Source organism: Phyllostomus hastatus, unplaced genomic scaffold (genome assembly GCF_019186645.2).
Source record: "Phyllostomus hastatus isolate PE091 unplaced genomic scaffold, TTU_PhHast_1.1 phas_scaffold_255, whole genome shotgun sequence".
In the NCBI taxonomy this organism is placed as follows: Eukaryota; Metazoa; Chordata; class Mammalia; order Chiroptera; family Phyllostomidae; genus Phyllostomus; species Phyllostomus hastatus.
In genome coordinates, this window is record NW_025334019.1 from 657918 (window position 1) to 677199 (window position 19282).

Genomic DNA, 19282 nt, shown 5'->3' on the forward strand with positions numbered 1-19282 from the left:
GCACCTGGGAAACGCCCGCGCCGGTTGGGGCAAGGCGTGGCCGTCGGGACGGAGGGCGGTGGCCGGCCGCTGACGGGGCTTTAGGCCGGGCGGCGGGGGCGGTGGGGGTGGCTGGGAGGCGGTGCTCTCGGGCTGTAGGCGGACGTGGTACGTGAGCGGCTCCGGGGCGGTCGGGTAGGCGTTTCCCCTGCGCCGTCGCCCATTTTGCCCGCCCGCTAAGGAGCGCATTACGCGGCCTACACGCTCTGGGTGCAGTCCGGAGGCTGCATCGTCGCGCGCACCAGCCCCTTGAGCTAGTGGGACGGTCTTTGAAATTTAGTCCTAGGATAGTTAAGGTTTTATTTTGTTTTGTTTCCAAGTTACGGCCCCAGAATTTTGTACCACTCTCCCTGGACCTCTTCCGGTTGCCGGCACTTGCCTCGTAACTTCGGTTCGGGTGACCTCGGCCCTGATACCAGCTTGATTGGCCCGAGGTGGGGACCTGGAAGTTTTAGCCTCTCTGATCTCGAGGCGGATTAATTAGCCCAAGAAACATTATATTCATGTGAGTAACCTCTTGCAGAAAGTGCTCTACTCTATCTGAAAAAGTATCATTGTTAAGCTGGGCTGCTGCTACTTTCTTCAAAGGCTTTTAAGTATCTGTTACGGGGAAGGGGACTTCAGTTTTGATTCAAGGTCGGGTGTATCACAGTAGTTACCCACCTTTCTCTGCTCTCCTTGTCTTGATGCTCAGACATGGTGAAATTATAGGTAAAAGTGATTTTCTTTTGACGTATGCCTACGGTGCCATGGGTTGAAAGTACAGATCTTTTAACTCCGAAGTTTAGGAATTGCACGTGGATTTTAGGAACGATTCTAAATCAAAGAAAAATATATGCCTTGCCGCCTCTACAGCCTATCAGTGTTTTATGTTTTGTTTGATCTCATTTTCCCTGTGTAGTTTTGAAGCCAGGCAGACCTGGAAGTACTGGAAAGGGAACATTCCCAAGGTGCTACCTAAGCGGTGTTGATGCTTTGCTCTTTTCTCCCAAATCAGTTCCAACACAAGTTTCCTCACAGATAAGGCCCTCATACAGTAGAACTATTTGGTATGCATTCCAGTAACCTCCATTTTTGCCAAATGCTTAAGGATCACATGGCATATCTCTCCACGATAAATGTTGATAATGAAGCTTGGGAGAAATTTTAAGTTTGCAATTACATTGGACCCATATAAATATTTTCCTAAGTTTCGATTTTGCTCCATATATTATTTTCAATTACTGTTTGTGGCTAGTATGCTTTGCCCTGATGGGGCAAGAATGGCTGTTATTATGTTTAGTCATGGGATATTTTGAGTTTATAAATTGTTTTTAGGCACCTTCGAAAAGAAAAACACCTTTGTTGTTGATTTTGATCTTATAATCTAGAGTGACATCCTCTAAATTTTATAATGCTAATGGCTGCATTTTACAACTCTAAATGTTTAATTGGAGTAGAAAAAACTACTAACATTTATGGCAAACTTATTATGGATTAGACAATCTACTAAACATGTATATACCTTTTATATGTAAACTGCCCCAATTGGAATCAGGCTCTGGAACTTCCTAGCAGTGTAACCTCAAGCAAGTTACCTAACTTCTTTGTGCCTTACTGCCCTCATCTTTAAGGGGGGGAAATAATCAGGTGAGTACAAAGATTAAAAGCATCTATATATAAAACTTTAAGAAGTGCTAAATAAGTGTGACTATTATGATCAATATGTTCTCTAATTCCCATTTTATGCCTCAGAAAACTGAGGCGTAGAAAGGTTAGCTTGTCTGAGGTCACAAAGCTAGCAAGTGGCAAAATCAGCATTTATACACAGGCCAGGCTGACTCCAGGCCTTTTGTTCTTGGTAACCTCACCCATTATAATTGGGTGAGTTCATTAATTGACTTAAAATTAAATAAGTGTATCCAACTGATTAATGTTTAAAACTGTTAAAAAAACCCTGGAAATTAAATTATCCTTTTAAAAAGACAATAATTCATTCTATAAAGGAAAAGAAATGGTCTTATTCAGACTAGTACCTAAGGAAGCTTTCTATGTAGTGTATCATCCATTTAAGATATAATTTAGAAAATGCCTTACTAAGAAATAGTCTCTCTAGGCCAGTGTGGTCTCTGTGGCATCGAGGTGACCCCCATGGGGACAATCTCTTTTAGTGCCTTCATGGATGATAAAACTGTATAAAACACTTTAAAATCCATTGGAATTTGCAGCTGGTAGTATTCCTTGAGTTGAGTGGAACAGGTTTATGTTCTGTGTAGTATATTGCTCCTTGTGCTTCAGTTTATTTTGAGGTTTTAAGAGATTCATCCTAGTTCAAGGGGTCCTGAATTTTGTGAGCAAGTGTCACATGCAGAGAAATGTTCTCTAGTCAAATAAATTTGGGAAACATTAAACAAAATAAAGTTTCTTTTCTTTATAACTTGCCAGAGCTTTTGCTATGTTAATGTGCTTTATGACTCTCAAGATTCCCAAACTTATTTGACCAAGGAAAAAGTTAGGGGCAAGTATTCCAAGAATCACATTTATACAACCTGTAATTTTGTGGGCTTTGATCTCAATCCCTCTCACTCAGCCTTTGCGTTTCTCCACTGAGGATGTTAGTTTATGTTCATACCACAGCTTCTCAGTCCCTTGATCACTGCAGTTGCCTTTTACTGGGCCTTCATGCTATCTCTGAGTGGGAGCATACACAACTCCAGGGTCATCCTGCTGATGCCCAGCTTATTGCCTTTTAGATCACAGCAGCATACCATGCTGCCTTTCTTCTAAGAATATTTTGTAATGATACAGTTGCCAGGACATATCTGTGAAGTTGAGGTGGCCCCGAAATCTGAAACACTTGGTTTCTACTTTTTTTTAAGTAGTCACACTTATTTCTTTTGTATTTGAAATCCAGATTTTAATATATTTTATTTTGACATTAACACTGGGGTTTTGTTTGTATCGCTCCTCAAAAATCTGGGGAGGAGGAGAGGCAGAACAATTGTATGTGCTAAATGGAAAAAATAGCTTTGAAAATATATATATATATAACTATATAAAAATCACACCTAGAGATTCAGTCTCTACTCAAGTATATAGGGCCTTCATCTGTTTCCCCTCTGTACTCACCATATATATCCACCTACTTACAGGAATATTATTTGACTAGTATTTGAGATTTAGGGTGCCCTGTACTGTATCATTCCTGCTATTGAAGAGCTTATAATACTGTATTTGGGGAGAGACAGTACTTCACAAATAAGCAAAGCAAATACGCAATGCAATTTATAATTAGATGCCAGAATATGAGCTTTAGTTTAGACATAAATGCTATAGTAGCCAGAGAGGCAAGAAGCTTTTATAGAGAAGGCAGGTACCTGCACTCTGCCATACTTAATAGTACTGAGGTAGAGAGGCCTGAAGAAGCATTTTAGGCAAGTGGAAAGCAAGATCAAGAATATGGGGCTAAAAATGAGCCTGGTATTTGGGAGAAAGTTTATCAAATATGTTGGTAGTGGTGCTTCCTGGAATTGGCGGCAGATAGAGTGTAGCAACTGAAGTTGATGAAGAATTCCAAGAGAACTCGTAAATTTCAGCAGGCTCAGGAGGGGTGTTGTTCCCATTGAGAGAAATCAGAATTTATTTAAGGAGAAGGGGTTTCACTTTATATGAATTTGAAATATGAGAGTCATATAATATGGGAAATTTGAAATGAGAGTGTCCTATAAGGTGGGAGCTTATGACGGGCTCAGAGGGTACAATGGGCAAAACAACTGTGATGTTCTTAAATTACTCGCTAAAGTCAGACCATTTCTTAAATCTATAAAAAATATTTTCTGCTTTCCTTTTAAAGGAAGATAACTAACAGTGTTTAGAGGGGGAAAAATCAGACTCATTGTTGTCTTTGAAAAAGGGGCTTGGTTTAACTCAATTCTTTCTGGCTAACTTTGTCCTGGGCTGCATCATACTGTGTTCTGGCATCTCATTTGCTTTTGACAGTCTCACTTGAGGGTTTAACAACTTCCCAAGCTGTGCTGCACTTCCTTTCCTACCTAATGACCACCTAATGGGAATAGGAGGCCTTTCTTTTGGGGGGGTAAGATCCCCCAGTGGTGTATCTCTGTGCTCTGCCAAAAGTAGAAACACAGTGTAAACCATGCTGTACGAAGTGCAAAATGCAGGTGAAGTTATTGTAAGGCCCTGAAATGAGATCCAGAGTTGGACAGAGCATCGTTGTAGGTTTAGAGCCTATTCTGCCTTATGTAAAGAGCTTGCCCAGGATGGGGGGTTTCCTCTATACCTCTCAAAGGGCAGAGGAATTTTTCTGGCCTTTTGACTTGGAAAATCAGAATTTAAACTCACGCTAGTATGGAAAATGGGCTCCTGTGACATCCTGAAGCATTATGAAAATGAAACAAGGACCTAGATGGATAACTATCATTTTCTCTCACTTAGCTCCAAATCACCATGATCCCCACAGTCTCTTGTAGCTCAAAAATTCTATGAAGCTATCTTAAATATTTTCCCTAATATGAAAACCCTCTTCTGGTAATGCCCATCTGCTATAGGTAACCTTTTTAAGTAAACTGATAAATACATTGTTTGCTCTTAAACTTTTAATTTCAATTTAGAAAGTCATGCAAATGATTCAGCTTTCACAATCTTAACCTTTTAAAATGAGAACTGCTTTTACGTGGGGAATATGGCATCCATGTACCTGTTATACTGCATTCCTACCAAATAAGCGTGCCCTTAGGCACACTCCTGTGCATATTCTGTTGCTGACTATATTTTGTAAGACATTGCTTTGTGAATGCAGGCTTGAGATCACTGCCAGCTTCCGGTGCTGCTATGAGGGGGCCCCAAAAAACATAATTTGTTTATAAAATAATTGTATATATATTCTTACATGTTTAAACTTCAGTCACCTTCAAAGTGCTCTCCATTTGATGCTATACACCTATCAAGACATTTTTTCTACTGCTCAAAACAGTTTTTGAACTCGTCAATTTTGATGCTTTTTAGTGTTTCTGCTGTTTTTTGTTTCACTTCTTCCACATTGGCACATTTCCCTTTGAAGACTTTTTTCATCCAGGGAAACACAAAAAAAATTTGCTCAGGGCAAGATTGGGTGATTAGAGAGGGTGGGGCATGGAAGTCATGTCATTTTTGGTCAACAACTGCTGAAAACTCAGCAAGGTGTACTTGTAAATCATCCATCATGAAATGGGCAAATGCATCGAAAGAGTCTTCAAAAAAATCGCTGAAGCTAAACACAGCCTCTCCCAACAAGGCTGGCTGGTATGCTGATACAGATGGGTTCCTAGAACACTCTCCTAGTGGGGGAAGCCTCTGCTACAGGGGGCCCATCCTCTAGAAGATGCCAGTTGTTTGGGGGGTCCCCACTCATAGTCCTACATTTTCACAGAACTCCTTACCTAACTGAATCCTTGAGTGCTTTGTAGTCAACCCAGGGCTCTGCTTGAGTGTCACTTCAGTGTCTTGCAGGGAGCTTCAGATGTCCTTGGTTCTTTTTAGGCTGTTAAGTAGACATATATGAGGTTTGGTACTGGTTGGTGGTTGCTAGTACCAGGTCACCTTGCTCACTGGTGAGTTCATTCAAACCCAAAAAGTCACACCTGTGTCCTGTGCGCGGGTGCTGCAGGCTTAGGTGGAGAAAAGCAGGGCTAGAATTGGAACTCAAAGCCCAGAATGGCAGGAGAGGATGTGGGGGCTCCACCCGATCACCTCTGGGTTCACCAAGAGGGTATCTACCGCGACGAATACCAGCGCACGTGGGTGGCCGTCGTGGAAGAGGTAACTGTTTACATTTTGCTTATTTCTTTATTGATTTTGCTTTCAAGAAATTTGGTTTGTAACTAGCCTCAGTATCCTAAAGTCTTCGGTTTTATTTTTGATCATTTTTTTCCATTAGGGGACGAGTTTCCTAAGGGCACGGGTCCAGCAAGTTCAGGTTCCCTTAGGTGACGCAGCTAGGCCAAGTCACCTTCTTACCTCCCAGCTACCTCTCATGTGGCAACTCTACCCCGGGGAGCGCTACATGGATAACAACTCCCACTTGTGGCAGATCCAGCATCATTTAATGGTACACATGTTGCTTAATCATTTTTCATTGTATTGGGACTTTTACAGCAGAGTACTCTATAAACTTTTCTTTTTCTGACAGGTCAGGGGAGTAGAGGAGCTGTTGCTTAAGCTTTTGCCTGATGATTAACCTGGTATGTATTTTTGTTTCTCCACTGTCTCTCCTTCGTCTTCTTAAGTCTTTTTGGTTGTGGTGATTTTAATGATCTGTTTTTCTTCCAGGTGCTGGAATTCTAGGAAGATATGCTCCTCTGATCTGTTCAGTATATGGCAATCACTTCATCCACCACTGCAGTGCACCCACCTGTGGGCCTGGGGGAGGGAGTGGGTTGAAAAACTGCTCAAGAACACAGAAGTTTAGGAAGGGTCATGAAGAGCACCTCAAGTGGAACTGCAAAGAGAGGGTTACGCAGGCAGAAAGCAAGTCAACAAAGCACTTAGTCAGGATACGTAACTTGAAATTGACTCCATTGGAAGTTGCCATAGAACCTTTAATGGACATCATCAGCTGGAACTGGGATCTGATGAATCCCACAAAAGTCAGCACCTGCTACAGAACAGATGATCTGATCACCAAGGACTTGGTACTGATTTAGAGAGAAGAGAGCAGCTCCTAGCAGCATCAACATCTATTGGTCGCTTATTTGCCCTGTAGCAATTCACCTGCCTTTCCTTCTCCCATCCTGTAAATATTCTAGGTTTTGCTCCAGTGTTTCCCATCCCAGTACTGGCCTAACTTGGATCTACTGAGAACTTAGGGGGATCTGGGGTGGGGGAAGAGGTCATTTGCATTAATGAAATCAGCTACAAAGGCTCCTGGGCCTTTTTTCTTTCTGAAATTGTGTCTTCAAATTATTAGAAGTTGCTGATCAAAATCATGGGCACTTAAGTTCATTCTCTGGTTATAGATATTTTAAATAGTCTTTTCTGTAAGAGCTCCAAAAAACATTTTAGCTGCTTAACTAGCACCTTTCTCAGGGCCAAATATTGCTGCTTCCTAGGAAAGCATTTACTGCCTGATAAAGAATTTCCTGAGTTAAATAGCTATAACAGTTTATATGTAAAAACCTTAGTTTTACTTTTTAAAAATCTTGGGAACAATAGCTACCATGTAGCAAGTCCTTACTGCCTTCCAGACTCTATTCTATGCACTTTGTATACTTTATCACATTTAATTCTTCCATCAATGCTTTGAGGTAGGTAAGATCCCCAGTTTACACACAAATGATAAGAAAAAAGGCTCAAGGAACTTGATCATTTACCAAGGGTATTTTTGTGAATGATAGAGTCGGACAGTGGGCAGGCACTTCAGGCAGCGGTGTCGCTCCTCTAGCCCAACATTGGTTTGCAATATTCAAAATGAGTTCATTGAATTCAAGGGTTTTTATTTCCATGTAAAGCTACTTTTCCAAATCAAATGAAATGGATATTATAAAAATACAGTTGATTCATCTTATGAATGGGAAGAGTATTTTTCAGTGTGATTGTCTTCCAGCAATTGGAAGTGCATACTGCTTGTCTCTGAAGAAAATTCCTTCTAGAGGGGCTTTAAAGTCTTTATGAATAAAAGACAAAATAAAAATCATTTTTCTTATTTTAGTTTTCTGGATATGCTGCAGAAGGATCCGTGCCAGAAACAAGCCTGTGAAATACAGAAATGTTTACAAGGTACCATGTTCAATGCTTTTAAAATATTTTCCCCTTTATCTGTGAACTAACTAAAGAGACCAATTGTTCTTTTATCAGCAAACTATATTAACTCCTCTCAGAATATATTTCTGTAATTAATTCAGCCTGAAGATCATCTTCAATGTATAATCAAAGATGCAGAAAATAAAAAGTGGTATGATCTAAGCTTGGAGCTTGTAGTTCTGGGTGTATAATAGAATCTCATGGAGAGCTATAAAAACTTGCCTAGAATAATGAAATCAAGTTGCCTGTTGCTGTGGTCTAGGCAGGAATCTGTCTTAAGAAGCTAACCAAATGATTTTAATATGCAACCAGAGTTGAGAATTACTAAGCTGAGCAAAATCCTTTAAAAAAAAAAAGAACTAGTTTTTTTCTTTTTATTGAATTTATTCAAATGACACTGGTTAACAAAATTATACAGGTTTAAGGTGCAAAATTCCACAACAGATCATTTGTACATTGTACTGTGTGATCACCACCCAAAGTCAGGTCTCCTTCATCACCATTTATCCCTCCTATACCCTCCTCTACCTTGCCTCACCCAACCCTGCTGTCCCCACACTGTTATGTGTCCATGAGTTTTTTCTCTTTTTTTTCCTTTTTGCTTAATCCCTCCACTCTCTCCTGACAGCTGTCAGACTGCTCTGTCTATGGGTCTGTCTCTGTTTTGCTTGATAGTTCATTTTCTTCATTAGATTCCACAGATAAGTGAAGTTATATGATATTTGTCTTTCTCTGCTGGCTTATTTCACTTAGCATAATGCTCTTCAGGTCCATCCATGCTGTCACAAAGGGTAAGATTTCCTCCTTTTTATGGCCAACTAGTATTCCATTGTGTAAATGTACCACAGCTTTTTTTATCCACTTATCTACTGATGGGCACTTGGGCTGCTTCCAAATCTTGCTATTGTAAATAACACTGCAGTGAACATAGGGGTGCATATATTCTTTCCAATTAGTTTTTCAGGTTTCTTTGGATATATTCCCAGAAGTGGAATCATTGTATCATAAGGCAGTTCCATTTTTAACAAACTGTAGAAATGACCCCTGAAAGTATAGTCTTAAGGCAGTTCCATTATTAACTCCATACTGAGATAACTCCATACTGCTTTCCACAGTGGCTATACTAGCCTGCATTCCCACCAACAGTGCACTAGGGTTCCCTTTTCTCCACATCCTCACCAGCACTTGTTATTTGTTGTTTTTATTGGTGATAACCCTTCTAACAGGTGTGAGGTGATATCTTAGTATGGTTTTAATTTGCATTTCTCTGATGAATAGTGACGTTGAGCATTTTTTCATATGTCTATGGCCCATCACTATGTCCTCTTTGGAGAAGTGTCTGTTGAGGTCCTTTGACCATTTGTTAGTTGGATTTATTTTGGCAATGTCTTTATAAATTTTAGATATTGACTCCTTATCAGATATATCATTGGCAATTATGTTCTCCCATTCAGTAAATTGTCTTTTCATTTTGTTGGTGGTTTCCTTTGCTGTGCAAAAACTTTTTAGTTTGATGTAGTCCCATTTGTTTATTTTTCTTTGGTTTCTCTTGTCCATGGCACTATATCAGAAAAAAATACTGCTACAAGAAATGTCCAAGATTTTACTGCCTATGTTTTCTTCAAGGACTTTTATGATTTTGAGTCTAACGTTTAAGTCTTTAATCCATTTTGAGTTTATTCTTGTGTATGGTGTAAGGAGGTGGTCTAGTTTCATTTTTTTTGCACGTAGCTGTCCAATTTTCCCAATACCATTTATTGAATAGACTATCTTTACTCCATTGAATGTTATTGCCTCCTTTGTCAAATATTAATTGACTATAAAAGTGTGGGTTTATTTCTGAGCTCTCTACTCTGATCCATTGTCTATATGTCTATATGTCTGTTTTTTTGTAAGATTTTATTTATTTTTTTAGAAGGGAGAGGAAGGAGAAAGAGAGGGAGAGAAACATCAGTGTGTGGTTGCTTCTCACATGCCCCTCACTGAGAACCTGGCCCACAACCCAGGCACATGCCCCAACTGGGAATCAAACCAGAGACCCTTTGGTTCACAGGCCCATGCTCAATTCACTGAGCTGCACCAACCAGGGCTATATGTCTATTTTTATGCCAGTACCATGCTGTTTTGATTACTATGGCCTTGTAGTCTACTTTGATATCAGGTAGCATGATTCCTCCAACTTTGTTCTTTTTTTCTCAAGATTGCTCTATTTAGAGACTTTGTGGTTCCATATAAATTTTTGGAATATCTGTTCTAGTACTGTGAAATATGCCATTGGTATTTTAATAGGAATTTCATTGAATCTATAGATTGCTTTAGGTAGTATGGGCATTTTGATGATATTAATTTTTCCTATCCATGAACACAGTTTACAGTTTATGCTTTCACTTATTTGTATCTTCTTCAGTTTAAAAAAAGACTTGTTTTAAAATGGGTTGTTTATACTTACCTGTGGCTGACAGCTTGCTTTTTAAAAGCAGTCAGGTTAGAAGGAGGGTGTTAAAAATACAATTGCAGTTCAAGCTGCCAAAGTCAGCAACTAAGTCTTTTGGAAAAATATATTTTACTGATTATGCTGTAACAGTTGTCCCCATTTTTCCCCCTTTGCCCTCCTCCACCAAGTATACCCATTCCCTCCAGCAATCTCCCCCTTAGTTCATGTTCCTGGGTTATGCATATAAGTTCTTTGGCTACTCCATTTTCTGTAATGTTCTTAACATCCCCCTATTTTGTAACAACCTATTTGTAACTTCTTAATCCCTGCACCTTTCCCCCAGTCTCTCCCCTTCCCAGTCCCAACTAATAACCCTCCAAATGATCTCCATACCTATGATTCTGTATCTGTTCTACTTGTTCACTTTGTTTTTTAGATTCTATTGTTGATAGTTGTGAATTTATTGCCATTTTAATGTCCATAGTTCCAATCTTCTTTTCCTTATATAATTCCTTTTAACATTTCATATAATAATGGCTTGGTGATGATGAATTCCTTTAGTTTTATCTTCTCTGTGAAGACTTTATCTGCCCTTCCATTCTAAATGGCAGCTTTGCTAGATAGAGTAATCTTGGATATAGGTCCTTGCCTTTCATGACTTGGAATACTTCTGGCCAGTCCCCCTTCTAGTCTGCAAAATTTATTTTGAGAAAACAGCTGACAGTCTTATGGGAACTCCTTCGTAGGTAACTATCAGCTTTTCTCTTGCTGCTTTTAAGATTCTCTCCTTATTCTTTGGCATTTTAATTATGATGTGTCTTGGTATGGTCCATTTTGTTTGGGACTTGCTGTGCTTCCTGGACTTGTATGTCTTATTTCCTTCACCAAATTAAGGAAGTTTTCTTACATTATTTTTTCCAAATAAGTTTTCAATTTCTTGCTCTTCCTCTTCTCCTCTGGCACCCCTATGATTCAGATGTTGGTGCACTTGAAGGTAACCCAGAAGCTCCTTATCCTGTCCTTATTTTTTTTTTAATTTTTTTTCTTCTTGCTGTTGTAATTGAGTGCTTTTTTGTCTTATGTTCCAAATTATTGATTTGATTCTTGGCTTCATCCCCTCCACTGTTGGTTCCCTATAGATTTTTCTTTATTTCACTTAATGTAACCTTCTTTTCTGCCTGGGTCTTTTTTATGCTGTTGAAGCATCCAGTGAGTTTTTAGAGCATCCTGATAAGCAGTGTTTTGAACTCTGCATCTGTTGGATTGCTTATCTCCATTTTGTTTAGTTCTTTTTCTGGAGTTCTGTTCTTTCATTTGGACCATATTTCTTTGTCTCCTCATTCTGGCAGCCTCCCTGTGTTTGTTTCTGTGTATTAGGTAGAGCTGCTTTGACTCTTAGCCTATTGTAGAACAGTGCACCTGAAAGTTGAATGGGGTGGAGCCTTATGTAATCACCAGGGCAGGGTAACCATTATATTGCTCTGTGGCTCTGTGTGGGGGAGGGCTCAGAGAGGGGACAATGTTGCTGCCCGGCTTCTGGAATTTTGCCCAGGTGCAAGCTTACTCCCAGCAAGCTTGCCATGATGCCATTCACTTCACTTTTTCCACATATGCCACTGGTGCCCTTCCAGCTGTTGCCCAGTGCTAAAGCCCAGAGGGAGTGAGTCTGTATAAGTCCTAAGACAGTTGCAGGCCCTTGAAGAGGAGTCTCCTTGTGAGTCCCACAGTTTCTTCTGCCACCCCAGCCCCCACTGGATTTTATAGCCAGAAGTTATGGAGCCTTAACTTCCTGGCATTGGAACCCTGGGCTGGGTAGTCTAGTCTGCAGTTGGGATTTCTCTTTCCTGAGGTCTCCCAATTTTTATTCACCATACATATATATGGGACCACCCGTTCCACATCTCCACGCTTCTGTGTCTCTCTGCCCCTCTCTGCATGTCTCTATATCACAACCCCTACTGCTAATCTGGATGACTGCGGCTTCTTTAAATCCTTGGTTGTTGGACTTCCATACAGCTCAATTTTCTGACATTTCTGGGTAATATTTGTTTTGTAGTCTAGTTGTTTTTTTCTGTAGTTGTGCAAAGAGGCAAGGCATGTTTTCCTATGCCTTCATCTTGACCAGAAGTCTAGCAACTGTCTTAAAGGCAAAAATGAATTTCAGCTAAAGTATATTTGATATGATTTGTCCATTTGGTTTTAAATCAGCCAATATGTTTGAATAATTGCCAAAGGACTTCATTTTTTTTTTCAGTCAGTGAATGATTATTGGCAGAACAAATAGAAAAAGCTTCCAGACTACCTGAATTTGAAAACTGACTTTTAAAATAATTTTCCCATTATCAAAGTAGAGTAATAGAGATGGATACCCATGAAAATATAGAAAGGTCGGAAGGAAAATGTTGAGCTCCCCCAAAGACTCAGCACCAAAGGAACCCTTGTTTGTATATTTCCTTTGACTTTTAACTTCCATGCCTGAACTTTTCATTTTATGCAGTAAACAATATTTTATTTAAAATCTTTTAATCTAAAGTGTTAATGTATAATCATGCCCTTTTGTTCATCCCTTTCTCCAAATTTAAGAAAAACCAAAAATCTTTTTCACAATTAATTTCTTCTCCCAAATAAATTCCTAACTGATTTGAATCAGCAACCCATAGTTAAAGGAGAACAAGAATCAAGTTAGAGTAGTTATACCCCTTGCTACAGTATGGAAGGATTGAGGGCTGGAAGGACTAAGAGTTAGCATTAAGCATTCTCTGGATGACAAGCACAGCCAAAGGGGCTCTAAACATATTAAGTCATTTAATCGTTTCATCCATGAGACAGATATTAACTATGACTCCCCATTTTACAGGTGAGTAAATCAACACAGAAGTTATATAACTTGCTCAGGGTTACACAACTAGTAAGGGTTACAGTGAGAATTTGAATCCTGTTAGTCTGGCTCCAAGCCTGGACTCAGCCACCCTGCTATACTCTCTTTGTAGTCAAAATAGTCTTTCCTAACACAGACTAACTCCCATGCACCCCATTTTAATATAGAGGGACTCAGGTCAATTCCTCCTTGACTTAGAATCTATGTATATAGTAGGGGGTCTGCAAATGTTTTATATAAAGGGCCCAACAGAAAATATTTTAGACTTTGGAGGCCAGGAGGTCCTTGTTGGAGAGAGACACAGAGAGAGAGAAAGAGAGAGATTACAACCCTTGCGATGTAAAAACCATTGTTAGCTCACATCTGTAAAAAAGGGTCGCCCCTGAGGCTGCAGTTTTCGAACCTCTGATGCATAGACTTGGTAGGGAAGGGTTTACCAGCCACATTAAAACTGTGTGCAAAATAACATGCATGCTATGGGCATTTTTCTGATTCACCAAATTATAAAGGAGTTAACCAAAAGGGGGGGGAGGCTAAAAAACACTGCCCTAGAAAAAGGTACATAAGCTATTAACTCAGCCTTAAAGAAAACAAAATTGTATAGAAAAATACCTTTTGACCACTTTGTAAATCACACTTTTCTTCCTAATTAACCTGTTGACTGGTCTCTAAATCAGAAAGAATTCAGTGGACTTTGATAGATCCTCTTTCTTCCAGATCTGTACATACAATAATGTGAAAAGGAGTGGGAAGCAATGATCTAAAACTCCCTGTGCCTTATTCCTATGAGATCATGACTAGGGTCTGCCTGTCTGTTTTTCAGCCAACAACTTCAGGGACTCTAAGTGTCAGGCTGTCATCCAAGAACTTCGTAAGTGTTGTGCTCGCTATCCCAAGGGAAGATCCCTCGTCTGTTCAGGATATGACAAAGAAGAGGTAGAAAAGCTGAAACCGAAGTCCACATCAGAGTAAAGATCTGCGGAGAAGTTAAATGCTGCACCATGTTTCCACCAAGCGAGTTTTGTTTATCCTCCTATTCTTCAGGCCAGGTAGCAGCAAATATCAAAGGAAAAAGTCAACTATAAAAGTTAATAAATATGCCTTCTATGCAGAACAGGTAGAAATATATTAAATATGTAGAATGTAATAAAACTGACCTGTGAAAATAAACCTTTTAAGTGAAAAACTTCTGCTTTGGTATTTGTGACATTGTCACTTATAAGAAATACATATTTGGTTTTTGTCTCCATTCCAGGCAGAGTTCCTGAAACCTTTCGGAATTTCCTAAATGATAAGAGTGATAAATGTGTGTTTTTTAACATTAATGAGGTGGCCTTTAATGAGGAAAGCCACTAGGTAACCCATGGATGGGGGCTGGTATCCAGGGGAACCAACCACATGATTAGAGTTGGAGCTTTTAGTCCCCACCTCCATGCCTGCCCCCCAACTTTTGTGGAGGGAAGAGGGCTGGAGGAGTTTGAGTTTGATCACCAGTGGCCAATAATTTAATCAAATAAGGTGTCAGGTGAAAACACTCAATCCTCCAGTGTCACAATTGTGACACCTTTCATAGATTAGCTACTAAATTCATAGGTTTCTCTAACGCAACCTAATACCTGTTGTATTTCCAATAATTCAGAGCAAAGTGTTTTCCCAGATGCAAGTAGACGTTTCTGCTTTTGCATAACCATCATGTCATACTTACTCAATGTGTAGTAGGAAAGACAAAGAAATGATTCTTGTAATGTTTAATGACCCCTAATTTATCAAGAGAACTTTATTGGAAGTCAGGCAGGCAGCAACAGAATTAGAATTCTTAGGTGGTTTATCTGTCTTTATATCATTAAAATGAAAACCTGGTACAGCAGATCCTAATGTTAATAGAAGGCTGCCAAAGGAAACCTGTTGACAGTTGTGAGTGACTTCATGTAGTGGATGAGGGATGGAGCGGGGAGTGACAGTATCAGACAGGCCATTTGGTTTCCTCTTTGCCCCTCACCAGAAAGAAAAAAGAAAAAGATGACTTCCTAAGCAAGAGCAGAAACAAATTCTGACAGGTTCTGGTCTTAGTCCATTCGAGCAGCTGTAACAAACTACCACAGATGAGGCCTTTATTTCTGACAGCTCTGGCAGCTGAAAGGCCAAAGCCAAGGCTCCACAGATGCAGTGTCCTGAAAGCCTACTTCCTGGTTTGTGAATGGCTTTCTTTCCTGCTGTGTCCTCACATAGTGGAAGGGGTGAAGGAGTTCTGTGGGGTCTCTTTTATAAGGGTACCAACCCTTCATGAGGGTTCCACCCCCATGAACTAATCACCTGCCAAAAGTCCCACAGCCAAATACTATCACATTGGCAGGTAGGATTTCAACATAGGAATTTTGGAGTACACAAATATTCAGGCCATAACAGGATAAATCCATCCTTGCCTCTTCTAGCACACTAGAAAAAGGCTACATTGCTATGAATGGACTGAGATAATCACTGATGTTCAAATACCATTATTATTTGAGACCAACTGTTCTTTAAAAACAGCATTCCCCAAAGTGTTTCTAGGAGTTACTATGACAAAGGGAAAAAGTCTTTTTAAATTAGTCTGGAGAATGCTAGGTTAGACTAAAGAAAACAGGTTTCTTTCCCGTAAGATTTCAGAGCTTTTCATATGCTAATGTGAGTTATGATTCTTTGGGAAGGATTATTGTATGCAGTACTTAACAAAGTGTACCCAGCAAACCCACTTTGCAGACAGCATCTCTGAATGTTCTCCAGTGAGACTTGGAGAACTGGTGCTTTAGAGATGTTTGGTCCACATACCAGGTTAACAGTGCTACAAGCTCTTGAAACCATTTAAATGAACTCTTGTGTTAGTGAAACAGTTTAATAAAGTATTTTAAAACTATCATATACAAATCTAAATTACATTTAAAATTATCAGTTGATGTGCTGGCCAGTGTGGCTCAGTTGGTGTGTCATCCAGTAAATCAAAAGGTGAGTTCGATTCCTTGTCAGGGCACATGCCTAGGTTGCAGGTTCAGTGCATGGCTGGGCACATACCAAAGGCAACCAGTTGACGTTTCCCTGGCATATCGGTGTCTCTCTTCCTCTCAAAGCAATAAGCATGTCCTCAGGAGAGGATTAAAAAAGGAAAAATAAAATTATCAATTGATAGTGGCATTAGGATTTATATTAGGAATCACATGATCAAATAGATTGCTTTCCTGTGCTTTATTACAAAATTATTGTCTACTCAAATTTCAGACTGTTTCAAATTTTTTTTCCTAAGGTATATTACTTTATTTAGGGCTTTTAAAGCTTCAAATCAGTCATTACTTCCTATCTTTAAATTCAGTCCTGTCTCAGTTTAAGCCAACATCTATTGGCAGATATTGATTTAAATCTTATTCTTCTTAGCTATTATGGCATACAGAAAAATAGCCATCAGAGAAGGTTAACATTTAGTGATTGTTTTTATGTGTTAGGGACCATGATTAGTTCTGAATCTCAGTCTTCATGGAAGAACTGGGAAGGTAAGAAGTATGATCTCATCTGCATTTTAGTTATGAATAAAGCTTGTAAGTAGGTTTTTAGTGACAATAAGTTTAATCACTTGGTTAAGTAGAGACCAACAGACCTCATCTGGAAAGGTAATTTTCTCTTTGTAATGGATAATACGTGAGGTGATATGTTGGTGCCCTATGAATATCCCACAGCCTTTCACCTAATAGCTTTGGCATCAACTGATGACAAAAGCCCCTGCTCTGCCATTATGCTACAGTGTGACAATGCTCTTCCCAGCATGCACTCCACATTATTCCTGTAACATTTTATAAACTTTAATATTACACTTATGTTCAGCATCTGAAGTTGCATGGCACTTAACTTAAAAGGCTTTAAAGGGCCAGTTAAGCAGTCACTTTTAACAGCAGAACTATAATTTTATTAGCACTAGCTTCCAACTCCGTATTTCAGTGATTCTCAACCTTGGCTACTCATTAGAAATATCTAAGGCATATTAAAAACTCAGACTGTCTCAATGGTACCCCAGACCAGTGAATCAAGAGTCTCTAGGATGACAGCCAGGTGTCAGTAGTTTTCAAAATTCCACAGGTTGATTCCCATGTGCAAGCAAGGACAAGAACCACTGCTCTCAGTAATCCTAATGACATTTTTTAGCATTTCAAATTCAGAAAGGTAGACAGTTTGCGTGAGTCATAAGCTGACTTATGTTTTATATAAAAGAGGAAAAAGTGAAACAATTTTCTTTAGACAAACAGTGACCTTAAAATTCATGATTCCTTAAGAATCAAACATCACAGATATAAGCCACACCATATGATTCCTGGGAAATCAGGTCCAGATATACTTTCTGCTCAATTCTCCAAGAGATCTAACATTTTAGAAGTGATTGAGAAGGCCCCAAACCTGGACTTCATGACAAAGAAACAAACTGATAAGTTGGTGGAGGAAGCAGAGAGGGCAGCAGTCTAATTTTCCCTACAGGATCTAAAACTGGCCTTAAGTGAATTTCCTTCAGAGAAGACACAGATCATCATGAAAATTAATGATACTCAGAAATTTCAAATCCACCCCATACCACCTTTTTCAAGCAGAGATTTATTGTATTTTCCCAAACTATACAAAAGTAGAGATTTCAAATAAGAACCCAACCATTAGTCCATCTTTCTGGCAAATGCCAAATGAAAGGATGATGGTAAAAAACATTCTTATAATAGTTAACTACACAGTAACTGCATTTCAAAACCACAAGCACCCTCTCAAAGAGTTTGTTACCTACAATTATGTAAGATTCATTCCTTCAAAAAATGAATAAGGGGGAGAGGGAGGGGAGAGAAGGAGGGAAGAGAAAACAGGGTGGCTACAGTTAGGGTGGGAGAGGGAGAGAGAAGGGGAGAGGGAGGGAGAAGGGGAGAGGGAGAAAGCATGAATATAAATAATCCAATCCTTCTATCTCTGTTAAGCGATATGAACAAATCTACATGTGAGAATAATGTTAGCTAATTTTATTATACAATAAAACATTTGAAACAACAACAATAATAATAATATCCCTAACCCTAACCCTAACCCTAACCCTCGAACTGTGATCACCTCCTGTCTTCTGCCAGCATCCATGAGATGGGTAACTGTCCAGGTCTAGTAGGAAGGGTTTTCACCCAAGTGCTAGGCCACGTGGGAAGAAAAGCCTCGCCCCGGCCAGTCCTGTTGCTAAATGTCCTAGGCTGAGTGGTGAGAGGTTGAAGCAAAGAGAGCAACAGGAGAAAAATGTTATTAGTATGTCATCACAATGGCAGTGACACTCATTACAATAGGGATGGTCAGGCAGGAATTTCCGTGAACTCAAACTATGTAACCAATGAGGAGTCTCTCCTTAAGCAGGCTGAAAACATTGGAGTATTTGTTGAACCGGAACGCAGCCATGTAAAACGAAAATGCCCCTGGCTCCCTCTCCCCTGGCACCAGGAAAAACTTGGGGCAGAAGGGAGTTAAGCCTTATAGCTTGACTGCACCCGGCCCCAAGTCCCCACCCTATCCAGTTCCATCCGTGTTCTATCAGTGTTCCAGGAGGGACACTGCGTCAAAGGGTGGCCCGGAGTGGCAAGGACGCTGTGGTGTGAGGAGCCAAAGGGAAGAAGAGCCTCACAGGGGTTCCAGCCACCAGGTGTGGATGGATGGATGGATGTGTTTTGTGCCAGAGGAGATTCTCTCAGTCGGGGTCAAGCTAAAGAAGCCCTGAGTCTGGCGTTACCACGTCCCTGCCAGCAGGGGGCGATGAAACTCTGAACATGTTCAAAATGAAGTTGCTGGGTTGGAACCTTAAGGAGCACAGAATCTCTCAATTAGTCAAAGGAAAACTGTTTCTTCCCCCACCCCTGCCCTCGCCACTCAAAAGGACGCCTAGCACATTACTGGACTCTGGAGAAAAATACGTGCCTCGCTAGTCAAATGAAAACTGAATTCATGGCTGCAGTAGCCTGGCCTTGGTATCTTGTTTATGCACAAAGTGGTAAGAGCTCTTCTTTTGGGAGAAATCTTATCTCCCACTTCACCACCTGAAACAAAGCTGCTAGCAATAGGGCCTCAATTTAGAGGCTCCTATGAAGCCTGAGCCTACTTCACTGGAGGTTCAGCTCAGCTGAAAC

At 40.0% G+C, this 19282-nt stretch overlaps 2 protein-coding genes across 3 annotated transcripts; both read left to right on the plus strand.

Annotated features, from left to right (window-relative positions):
* The first annotated feature begins 153 nt into the window (after window positions 1-153).
* On the plus strand, window positions 154-14313 carry CMC4 (C-X9-C motif containing 4). 2 transcript variants are annotated; one of them, XM_045817403.1, is made up of 3 exons: window positions 154-544; window positions 7724-7791; window positions 13951-14313. In XM_045817403.1, the coding sequence occupies exons 2-3, from the start codon at window positions 7734-7736 to the stop codon at window positions 14097-14099; spliced, it is 207 nt and encodes a 68-aa protein (XP_045673359.1). In that variant the 5' UTR covers window positions 154-544; window positions 7724-7733; the 3' UTR covers window positions 14100-14313. The 2 variants fall into 2 exon arrangements, with proteins under 2 accessions (XP_045673359.1, XP_045673360.1); XM_045817404.1 differs by lacking the exon at window positions 154-544 and adding an exon at window positions 6573-6707.
* On the plus strand, window positions 5119-6485 carry MTCP1 (mature T cell proliferation 1). The gene is made up of 4 exons (XM_045817402.1): window positions 5119-5835; window positions 5954-6124; window positions 6206-6257; window positions 6346-6485. Exons 1-3 carry the CDS (start codon window positions 5731-5733, stop codon window positions 6251-6253), a joined length of 324 nt encoding a protein of 107 aa, XP_045673358.1. The 5' UTR covers window positions 5119-5730; the 3' UTR covers window positions 6254-6257; window positions 6346-6485.
* Window positions 14314-19282: the final 4969 nt, after the last annotated feature.

Bases quoted from the DNA above. Each gene is read 5' to 3' on its own strand.
- MTCP1 (XM_045817402.1), top strand. From the start codon at position 5,731: ATGGCAGGAGAGGATGTGGGGGCTCCACCCGATCACCTCTGGGTTCAC. The intron at 5,836-5,953 runs GTAACTGTTTAC...TTTTTCCATTAG, and splicing joins GGGTGGCCGTCGTGGAAGAG to GGGACGAGTTTCCTAAGGGC. The intron at 6,125-6,205 runs GTACACATGTTG...TTTTTCTGACAG, and splicing joins AGATCCAGCATCATTTAATG to GTCAGGGGAGTAGAGGAGCT.
- CMC4 (XM_045817403.1), top strand. From the start codon at position 7,734: ATGCTGCAGAAGGATCCGTGCCAGAAACAAGCCTGTGAAATACAGAAA. The intron at 7,792-13,950 runs GTACCATGTTCA...TCTGTTTTTCAG, and splicing joins AATACAGAAATGTTTACAAG to CCAACAACTTCAGGGACTCT.